The 10,977-nt window shown below is 41.6% G+C and overlaps 1 protein-coding gene across 2 annotated transcripts; it reads right to left on the bottom strand.

The window, feature by feature from the left end:
- Positions 1 to 4,947: 4,947 nt before the first annotated feature.
- YEATS4 (YEATS domain containing 4) lies at positions 4,948 to 10,298 on the bottom strand. 2 transcript variants are annotated; one of them, XM_064731204.1, is made up of 7 exons: positions 10,157 to 10,298; positions 9,946 to 10,065; positions 9,317 to 9,383; positions 9,132 to 9,226; positions 7,639 to 7,731; positions 7,474 to 7,561; positions 4,948 to 5,531 (listed from the first exon to the last, which is right to left on the bottom strand). In XM_064731204.1, exons 1-7 carry the CDS (start codon positions 10,205 to 10,207, stop codon positions 5,362 to 5,364), a joined length of 684 nt encoding a protein of 227 aa, XP_064587274.1. In that variant the 5' UTR covers positions 10,208 to 10,298; the 3' UTR covers positions 4,948 to 5,361. The 2 variants fall into 2 exon arrangements, with proteins under 2 accessions (XP_064587274.1, XP_064587282.1); XM_064731212.1 differs by lacking the exon at positions 10,157 to 10,298 and having other exon boundaries at positions 4,950 to 5,531; positions 9,804 to 10,019.
- Between the last annotated feature and the right edge of the window lie 679 nt (positions 10,299 to 10,977).

Genomic DNA, 10,977 nt, shown 5'->3' with positions numbered 1-10,977 from the left:
CAGGAAAATAATTCCATCTAATTTAGACTTATGTATTTACTAAGGATGCTACTCTTTCCTGAGATGATTTTTTTTCAGCTTGAAAAAAAACCATTCCATTTGTTTCCTCTAATGCCCTAACCACTACATGAGGTTATGGTTTTTCTTGCCTGTTCCCTGCCCAGTCTCAGAGAAGTCCTGCAGGGCTGACTGTCCACAGCTCACTGAGGGCAGCAGCACAGCAGGGTACTCTCATGATCTCATGGTGAAGAACTAAAACTGAGTGATGCAGTTTTCCTCAGGAATATTTAGCTTACCAAGTAAATGCTTCACCTACTACATAATCTTCCATAAAGAATCCAGGAAATAACATCAAAAGTTTACTGCAAGCTCCTCAAACATAACTTCTCAACACTCTCCTTTTTACCTGCTCAGAGTTCAGGTGGATTGAGACCTGAATAGAGCTTTAGGTGGAACGCAGTTATCACTCTACTCAGGACAGTAATTAAAACAAAAATAACCTGGATTAATTCTTATTTTAAAAACAGAGAGATGCTTTTTTAACATTCTAGATCAGAGGTTAAATAAAATGTTCAGTTTGAAAAATGCTGGTTTGTAGACTGAAAAAAAGTGAGATTTGCCTGACATTGCAGAATTAAGATATTAAGAAGAAAATAAGATATTGGTCCCTTCAGGTGAAAAATTTGCAAAGCAGAAGCTAGTAGTAGATCAGATTAAATTGGTTTTCTGTCCTAAAGTACAGAATTCCCCACAAGTGTGGGGGAATGAACACCTAATATAACAAATGAACACCTTAAAAATACAGTCATTATTAGGGGCAGAGTATGTCAAATACTGTATATTGCAATGTTAATGAAGTTATTTTTGTGGCCTAATCACTGACATTCAAGAGATTTTTCCTATGAAAATCAAGATGTAAATTTTAATTCTGGATATGTATTAGCTATTTGCGTGGGCAAGACTGTTTCACTAGAAACTTACATGACTTCATGTGCTAGCTTAAAACATTTTTAAGTGAAATAGTAGGAATGTATCCTAAGCAAATGTTACATAAATCCCAACTAAATATATATTTAACATTAATTTCTCATTGCTGCTATTCTTTTCTGCCATCCCAATTCTCTTTTTTTCCCCCTCTTAAGTGAAACTGTTCTTCCTGCACTATGCAGGAAAATTAAAGTTCCAACACACTTGGAAGCCAAAGGTTCATTTGTAGTATTCATTAAGCAGTAAGCAGTCAAAGAAGTGTATTTACTTTATCAACATTAACTTGATAAAACAACAAAAGTAATTACTTTTACTGGTGTAAAATCCTGCAATTGAGTGCAAGCAAAGTATGCAGTCCAGTAGAGTGCCTGAGTTGTTTCATGCACTCATATTGTCACACAATCTTGGCCTGAAAAAGGAAAAAAAAAAAAAAAAAAAGAAAACAACTAAAAGCAACCCCAGAGCTTTGTATTTTGAAAGCTCCTTCCCTTCCCAAATGGAGAAAAATTCTAAACACTCATGCTTTATTTTGTGCTTCCTGGCACACCACACGATTTGTTGGCAAGGCTGCTGAACAGTTCTTTAACATGCAAGAGATCATCTGGTCACCTCTACAGAAACAAATACAGGTGTTCTCATCAGATGACCAAGTCTCAAAGCAAATGAGATTAACCAAAGACATCACAGATCTACTAAAATCCCATTAATTAAACTGTTGTAGAGACTGGAGAATATTTTGGGCATACCTGCCACCTGGTGTTTGGAAAACATCATGTCTGAAAACAACCTGAAATGCTCTTAAATCTGTATTCTCATTAAGACACAAACACACATTGATGTATTTTATATGGATGAAATGCATAAGCAGCAAAAGGTTGGTGTAATTACCAGCATCTGTCTAGAAAGAAAATGAAGACAGTGCTTTAATGTTTCTTCCAGCTCCATCTCTACAAAAATTCTTTAACTGGATCTACACATCTCCTGTCAGATAATGGCACCTCTGGTGAGAAACATCCTGGGCAACAGCCTTACAGTTCTTCACAGTCTGACTGCAAACTACAGCATGCCAAACCCAAAGAACTGACTTATATGAGATGGAGCTAGGTAGGAAAAGGGCTAGTGATACATAGTACTGGGTACTCAGTAATGAATCATTGTCTGAAATTACTGTGATGAGTATTCATTTGTCTTACCTAAAACATTTAAAATACCCAAGTCTTTATAGTGGAAGTGGCAATGACACTAATAGTTTTGCATACTTGATATTGATGCTCCCTGGTAAAACTCAAAACATTAAGCATGTAAACTGAGATAAACCATGTTTAACTTTACCTAGCAAAAGGTTACTTCAAGTGGTGGCTAAAGCTTTAGTGCAGGCATCTGAAAAACTCCCTGTGCAATTCAGTGATATCAAACTGTACTTGTAGCACATTGAGATTTTTGTCTCCTCCTCTGCAAAGCAAGATGTAAACACAACTCTGTTTCCCAATGACAACTCAGGATGAAGCCACAGTCTAAGGTCAGTCTCAGCAATATAAACAGCATTTAAGTTTGCACCCTGGCAAGCACAAACTGGAACTATTTTTCTGGAATCACATCTTCGTAGGGCTGCCAAACATGAAGCCAAGTGTAGCATTTGGGTTTGTCTTTTTCTTCAAGGCAATGGAGGTCAAATGCAACTGTGTCCTGAGGTGCCCCACTCCATCTCAGTTCTAATGACTTTGAAAATGATATGCACTAGAAGATCAACACTGTAAATTTACTGTGTACACACACACTCCTGGCTGTTTGCATCAATAACTTTCAGCTGCAGAGCACATGGGAACAAACATAACCTCTCAACTAGCTGGGATCCATGCAGTTCTTGAGGATGGCTGGGCATGGTCAGGAGCTGGATTCAATCCCTGTGCATGCCATACAACTCAGGACAGTCTGTGACTGCACCTATGATTAATTGTCATTAACTTCTCCCGGAATTTAGTTACTGTCTAATACAGGGCCCAGTTGCTTTCTCAGCACCTGAAAAAAGTGTTTTCTAATGAAAACACAGATCCTAACGTGGAATTTTGTAAAGCAGAAGGTGCTCTTCCTGTTGTCTATTGACTGACTACTCAGCAGACAGCTGTGTTAGCAAATTAGAACTATTTTCTTATTTTTGAGAGAGGAGTCTAATGACTCTTCTAGGATCTTTGCAGAGAGTGCAAAGGAGAAGAAAAAAAATACAAAAAGTTGAAAGAAAAACTGAAGAAAAAAAGACCACTAACTCCAAGCAGAAATTACATCAGTGATCTAGTATGCTGATGGCTACTAGCAGCGGAGCCAAGATCATTGCTCCTGTATCCTAGGAAACTAGGCTGTTTATTGGATGTAAACAAAAAAAATATTTCAGGCTCCCACAAAGAATTGGATTCAAAAGGTACATCTCCATTATTTTTTGGCCAGTTCAAGTCTGTTTGAGCAGACCTGTTCATGTTAGTCACAGCTTCTGCAGAACCTCCTTAATATTCCATTTGAGTTGGTCATCATTACTATTATTTTAACTGACAAATATGAAAATAATGTTGTATACATCAAAAATTGTGCTTTCCATTCCCATTTTTATTTCAGCATGCACAACATACTGTGGCTCATGCAAGTCTTATTCTCAGTGCACAGCTCTGAACATGGCACTCTTCTTCAGCTGCTGCTTAAAAGGAAATTGACTACTGAATAAAGAAACCAAAGCACTTAAGTAGCCAAAAATTGACAAATTTGGATATTCTGCACTGCTAGGAAGGATCTGTCTGGATACCACAGTACAAGGTGCTCCTCAACCTATGTGTATTCATAATACCATAAACCAAGAATGCCAAGTAGCTGTTCTTAATGAAAACCCTAAGTCTACATACTGAGTGATGAAACTTTCACTTTACCAAGCCATGTAAAAGCCCATCAATCATCAGTTGTTTCAAATATGAAGAAAGGAGTGCTTTGCTCTTAAAGGATTGATGAGATCAGGTAGATTTTTTGGGGAAATGCTTACAAGTGACTTAAGAGTTATGTGGCAAGGCTTTGGTAGTGAGGGGGCTATAGGGGTGGCTTCTGTGAGGAGCTGCCAGGAACATCCCCTGTGTCCACCAGAGCCAATGCCAGACGGCTCCAGGATGGCCAAGGCTGAGCACAACAGGTTACTGATTTAAAAAGGGGAAACAAAACCTGCTTGGGCAGGGGGAACAGGAGCAGAGAGAGTGAGAATGTGTGAGGAACAGCCCTGCAGGCACCATGGACAGTGAGGAAGGAGACACTCCAGGTGCTGGAGCAGAGATCCCCCTGCAGCCTGCAGAAGAGCTCACACCAGAGCAAAGGGATGCCCAAAGCAGACTGTGATCCCGTGGGAAGCCTGCATTGGACCGGCTCCTGTGGCCCCTTGGAAAGGAGCCCACACTGGAACAGCTTTGCTGGCAGGACTTGTGACCCCATGAGGGACTTCATGCTTTGAGAAGAAATGTAGCCTGTGAGGAGCTCTCCAATTGGAGGAATTAATGGAAGACTGTCTCCATTAATTCCTGACTGGGAGGGACACCAGGCTGGAACAGGGAAGAGTAAGAGGAGGAAGTGGCAGAGACAATATTTGCTGAATGAGTGTAGTACAGTACAAATATGAAACAAAATCCTGCAAAACAGTACTGGAATAATTTGCTGCTTCTGAGCATAGCCTGTAGCATTGATACATTTGTATGTGTTAAAGCAGCTTTGGGGCTAGAAACTCTTACCTGTGGATATACAAGTTATTTAAAATCCTGTTTTCAGAAAGTGGTTTCATTGTGCTGGTAACAGAGAGACATGCCAAAAATCTCTGTAACCAGACTTAAATAACTTGCATACCTTTGTATTTCAACCTCTGCCTGAAATCAGAGTATGCTACTTACAGTAGCTTCCTTACAGATGCTGAAGCCCACAGCTGGACAGAGACAAAAAACATTAAAATAAAAAACTGCATATTTTATTTTTAGCTTTAAAGATGCATGTCTAAACAATCAGTAGAAAAAAAAAAGTAAAAAAAGTAAACACCAGCATTTTGTAAAATCACATTGAACTAATACAAGACTTAATACAAAGTTTTCATACACGACTCAAATGCAGTTTTCAAAGAAAAAGTAGTCTGGTCTTCAAGACCACTTCCACTTGAAAAAAAATCGTTAAGTACCCACAGATTTTAACTATAAAACAAGGATACATTCTTTCTTTTTTCTTCCACTTATGGAGTTGATTGCCACAAACTTCAATCATTTGTCAGTGAAATTCTCATAGTCTCAGTTACAGAACTGAAGAGAACTCATACAATTCCATGACTGAAGTCTTTCCATTTTCAGTACACACTCAAGTCAGCACTTGTCACATATCCTTAGACTGATCATCTTCTTCAAGTTTTCTGATTTCATTCTTTAAACAGTTGATGGTTTCACGACTTGCTTTTAGTCTTTCTTTAAGCTCAGCAATTTCAAAACTAGTCTTCTTTTTGGCAGCTTCAAGCTTCTCCCTCGTTTTTACTTCAAGATCTGCAACTGTGGCAGTGATAAAGAAAAAAAGTATATTTTAAGTGCCATGAAATTTGCTTTTTTTTTTTAAAACTGAAACAGTAATTTGGATAGCATTTGTCCTGAAAGAAAAAAATCTGTTTCTGTTAGCTTTAGAAATTCAATGTTTGTCATCAAAATGGTGTCCACATAAGAATCTGGATTTAAAAAATAGTTCGTTTTGCAGCCTCATTCATCCCTCAACCCATCAGTTTTGCAGATAGCTATACAATTAATAAAATAAGTTTCTACATTTTTTTTTAAAGATTAGGTGAAGAAAATAAAATCTGACATGGGAAATTACAGAGAACTATGAATACATGGTGCCCAGTGACAGCATGCAAGGCCACAGGCACAAACAAACGTGGAAGGTTCCCTGTGAACATCAGGAAACTTTTCCTGTGAAAGTGACCAAGCAGTGGCACAGGTTGCCCAGAAGGTTGTGGAATCCCCATCACTGGACACATTTAGAAGCCATCTGGATACAGTCCTGGGGAGCCAGCTGTAGGTGGCCCTGCTAGGGCAGGGGATGGACATGATGCACCCAGAGGTCCTTTCAAGCCTCCACCATTCTGGGTTTCCTTCTCCATGGAACTGTAATCATTTTCTATCTCTCACTGGAGTTTAATTCTACAGATCTGAAAGTTTCAGTTATGCTGCCCTGCTTTAATGAATATCTGACATCAAGTACCTATTTTTTACTGTTTTTACATTCACAGGTTTTAGGACAAAGATGGTAAAGCCAACAAGTCAATGAAGGCTGTGGAATTCACTCATATCCCATACACTACATAGCTGTGGCCAGTGGTAAATATCTGCTTCATTACTGCATCTTAAGGAAGTATTTGACAAAGAAACCACACTGAAAGTTTATACCTACTGTCTGGAGAAATATCAAAAAAATTTAAATGAAAAAAGTTTAAATTTGGATGTTTTTATCCATCATATTATTAAACATTTTCCAAACAAAAACTGTAACATGTAACAATAACAAAAAGCCACCTCAAGCCTGGCTGAACTGAGGCAGGAAATACAAGCAGCTCACATATCCACAGAGCTAAGCAGACATAAGGCAAATAAGAACCCTAACTTTGAAGAGCTTGAAATTCACAATCACTCGCCATTCTTAGCTCTGCTGGCCAAAAACTACATGACATTTGTTGCTGGGTGAACAGAAGGCCAGGTAGGGTGGACTGCAATGGATTAATGTTTGTAATCAATAGGGCAGGATTTTGGCTCAATCAATACTACATCTTCTACTCTCAGAAAGCAAATAACAGATGAAATATAGAAGATCAGAACAGAAATAATCACTAAATGCAGTACAACCAATGAACCAATGAGTCTTTAATTTAGTTTCCTTAGTTCCCTTAATATTTTTGCTTATATTTGGAAACCAATTGGATAAAAAGGACACAAAAACCATTACGCAGTACTTAAGGAGTATGTTTGAAATTACCTACATACACAGTTAAAGAAGTAGAAGGGAAAAAAGAGCTTTCAGACACTACTCTTTATCCACAAAGAGTTGCTGCTTTGACTTAAACATCACTAACTGTTCTGCACTTCAGGCCTTCAAGTGTGACCTTTGCTTGCAGTGCTGAACAGAACTGTACCATAAGGTGGCCTTCATTTACCCTCTGTTTTAATTCATTTCAAAAATGTCAGACTAGGTGTAGTTCATGCCATCACTCTTCATACCAAGTAATTCCTAATTCCTTTTTTTTTAGAGCCATAGGGATAAGAAAATCTTAAAGTTTTCAGGTAAGTATTACTATCCTTGCAAAAGCTGAAGTTAAATTTAAGGCAAAATTACCATTTTTGCAGCATCCAAATCCATTGTACTGTTACAGCCCCCCAAAAAATACATTAAAAGCGAATCAAACTATTGTTATTTCTAAAGTTTAAAATATTTTAATTTTCAACTTACACTCTGTTTCATGTTTATAAGCACCTAGTGTTAGCTGACGAGACGTTGTTAACAGCTGCTGCATCATTGCAGTAGGATCTTGAAATATCTAATGGAGGAGAAAAATACATGGTATCACTAATACTCTTCAAAATAAAGTGAGGATTACATTAGAAATGTTCATACCATTTCATCATAGAATTCAGAAACTACAGTTTTCTTCCCCAGGATGGCATTGGTATCCGACTGAAAAAGCTTCAGCAAGTGATATAAAGTTACCTATTCAAAAGACAGAATTTTATTAGCTTAAAAATTGTAGCGAAATAAAAAACTTGTTCTACATATCAACAAGTAGTTGTTCCTACAAAATAACTGTATAAGACTTAAAAATGTTTTAGGAATGCAAATATAAATGTCATATAGCTTCAGCAGAATTGCTTTGAATTTAACATTAACTTTTAAAACCTGCCAACTATCTAAAGGCCTCTTGAGACTTCAAAAATGTCTGGGAAAGTGGTTTAGGACTGGTATATAAAAAATACTAATACCACCATTTCCAAATGGGTGATTTAATTCAAATTGACTTTCTCAATCAGTTAGAAAGTGCTTTCTGTGACCTTATCCTCTATTCTTGAGAAACCGAAGCACCAGGGAGGCTGTGAATCGCCTTTCACTGGAATCTCTCTCTCTGGGGTTACTCTTCCATCCCTGCCCTGCAAACGGCAGGGTGGGGAGAGGACTGGAACCCTCTGTGCAGCCCTGAGGAGCCACTGCCTGCCTGGCCTGGGAGGGCACACACAGCCCACGCTTCTCCCCTTCCACACACAGGCCCAGGGGCCGCGGTGGAACAGAGCAGTACCCGACTGCCCCTGGGAGCTCCGGGAAAGGAAGGACGTGACAGGCTCCCAAACTGCCTTCCAACAACAGCAGCAAAGAAAAACACCCAACCAACCTTAGGACAGCTTGGTCAAGCTGTGAATGGAATTTATAAAAGTCAGGGTGCTACCGAGCCCAACAGCACGGGAAACCCATTGTTACCAATCGCCACACATTGCAGAAAAACATGAAATTCACTTCCACTCTCATTCAGCAAAAAATGGCCTAAAAAAAGGATTGTTCATGTGACAGAAGGAACTCAATCCTTCCCGAAATAAACATCCTTTTCCCTAAAACAGAGTAATCAAGTTTCCTACTAGATCTGAAAAACAAACCTACAAGATATGACTGAAACACAGGAATGGAAGAAAGAAATTAATTCCAGCACTTTACGCAACTACAGAGTTTTTTAACCTGGTCTTAGACAGAGATTTATGCTAGTATAGTAGGCCTGCTGCTTTTTGACTGATTTTGATCTGACAGAAAAAATAAAAATTAAAATACTTAAATATCCTAGAAATTGGAAGCTCTGTGGAAGAGAAATCCTCAGTGTGTGCTCAACCCAGGTAAGGTGCAATATGTGGTCACATGTTAGTAAATATCAGAGAAGCCAAGCACAGGAAAAGCAGCCATGAATACCAGGAGTGTAGCACAGAAAGAAGAAAATGTGACCAATACTTAAAATAATCTTCTACAAGAAGAGACTTTCATTACAATGAGACTTATTTTGTCCAGCAATTTCCTAGAGCTGTTGGCCACCATAATTAATTATTTAAGCTTTGTTAAAAGTTCAATGTACTTACAGGTCTTTCATTTGGATCAATGAAAAATATCTTAATGATTATTTCAAATTCACCCCAGCCTGTTTCGGTGATTTCATATGGTGGTTTGGTAACAACTGCAATAGGCAACACAGAAGTATTAACATCGTGATAAAGGTGGAACAAACGCCCAATTCTAGGAACAACTGCTGAAATGCAAAACCCACCTCTTAAAGGATTACCGTAGCTTTCATGCAACTTGAATTGAATTTTTTTCACATATGCAGACATGTCCTAAAACAGAAACATTGTTATTTCTTATTATTTCAGCACACGAAGCTACTATTCAGTCATCTATCCTATGTGCCTACATTCTTTCTGATTTTAAATAGTATTTTTTCTGACTTTAAGCACAAAAGGAAAGCAAAGCGGTAAATCTAAGAATTAGTTCTTGCACACAGTTCTCTTTTAGTGTTTTATCCCCATGAATGTTCTCCAGTCTTCCCCTTCACTGGAAAGATCACTCCAAAAAACATAAGTGGAAGCATGCCTTTCCCACGGTTTTCCTTTTTGGAAACCCACCAGCCTCTGTGTTTTCTCAGCTTACAGCCGAAGACCCTCCTGCCCTTTCCTCTAATCCCGGCTTTTGAAACCCCACGTCCCGGTGCTGCTCGGCAGGGAAAGATCTCTTACATCCCGGAGCGCAACCCTTACCCCAAGGCCACCACCACTAAGGCACGGCCCAGGTGCCACATCCACAGGCGTTTTGCACATTTCCGTGGATGGCAGCTCCCGCTTTCCCAGCCCGCCTGCTCCAAAGCCGGACCAGGCTTTCGGGGAAGCGGCTCTGCCGTACCTCGTTCCGGTACGGCTTCACATACACCGTCCACTGGTGAGTGTGGCCATCCTCCTCTCTCTTCTTCCCAAAGTACCGCGCGACGTTGCCGTACACGATCGGCTTCACGATGGTAACGCCCTAAAGAAAGGAGCACAAGCGGACAGGGCGCGTTGAGAGGCGCTGCCGCACCGCGCCGCCCCCCGCGGCCCGAGCCCCGCCGCGGCCGCACCTTCACCCTGCCGCCGGAGTCAGGCCCGAACTCTGCCATTCTCTTGAACATATTGCCCGGGGGCGCCGCCCGCCGCCGCCGCCGCCCGCGCCCGCCCCGCCCGGCCCCGCCGCCGCTCCCGCCGCCGCCGCCGCCCCGCGACCGCCATCCCCCGCGGCTTCCGGGGCGGGGCCGCGCCGCTGCCGCCGCCGGCCGGGGCGGAACGGAGCGCCCGGGAGCGGGCCCGGCTGCGCCGCGGGAAAGGCACGCGTCCCTGGACAGACCCCAAAGGCGCCCCGGTTCCACGCTCTGCACAGGGACACCTTCCGCTACACCGGGGGGCTCAAAGCCTCATCCAGCCTGGCCTTGGAACGCTGCGAGTGATGGGGCATCCACGGCTACCCCAGCAACCTGTCCCAGTGCCTCAGCACCTTCACAGGGAAGATTTCTTCCCAATATCAATTTAAAATCTGTCCTCTTTCAGTTTTAAAGTCATTCCCCTCGGCCTGCCACTCCATGCCTTTGCAAAAAGTCCCCCTCCATCTCTCTCACAGGCCCCCGTAGGTAGCGGAAGGCTGCTCCGAGGCCTCCTGCAGGCTGACCGCAGCTCTCTGAGGAGATGACTCTGAGGGGGGTGTTTCTCTGTGGAGCTGCTCCGTGCCTCAGCTGCACCCTCGGGTTAGCCCAGCTCTGTCTGTCCCCGTGATGGACTGGAGAGCTCGCTGCACTCCTCTGGGGAGCAGCAGCCAGACCCTGCCTGCAAACCATTTTCCAGAGCATCCCCCCTCCCCTCCCGTGGCCATCCAATGCCTGTGACGTGCTGGGACTCCTGGCAGACACGA

Source organism: Zonotrichia leucophrys, chromosome 1A, assembly GCF_028769735.1.
Source record: "Zonotrichia leucophrys gambelii isolate GWCS_2022_RI chromosome 1A, RI_Zleu_2.0, whole genome shotgun sequence".
NCBI lineage: Eukaryota > Metazoa > Chordata > Aves > Passeriformes > Passerellidae > Zonotrichia > Zonotrichia leucophrys.
The sequence above is the reverse complement of the archived record's forward strand: the minus strand, read 5'-3'. Positions and strand labels throughout refer to the sequence as shown.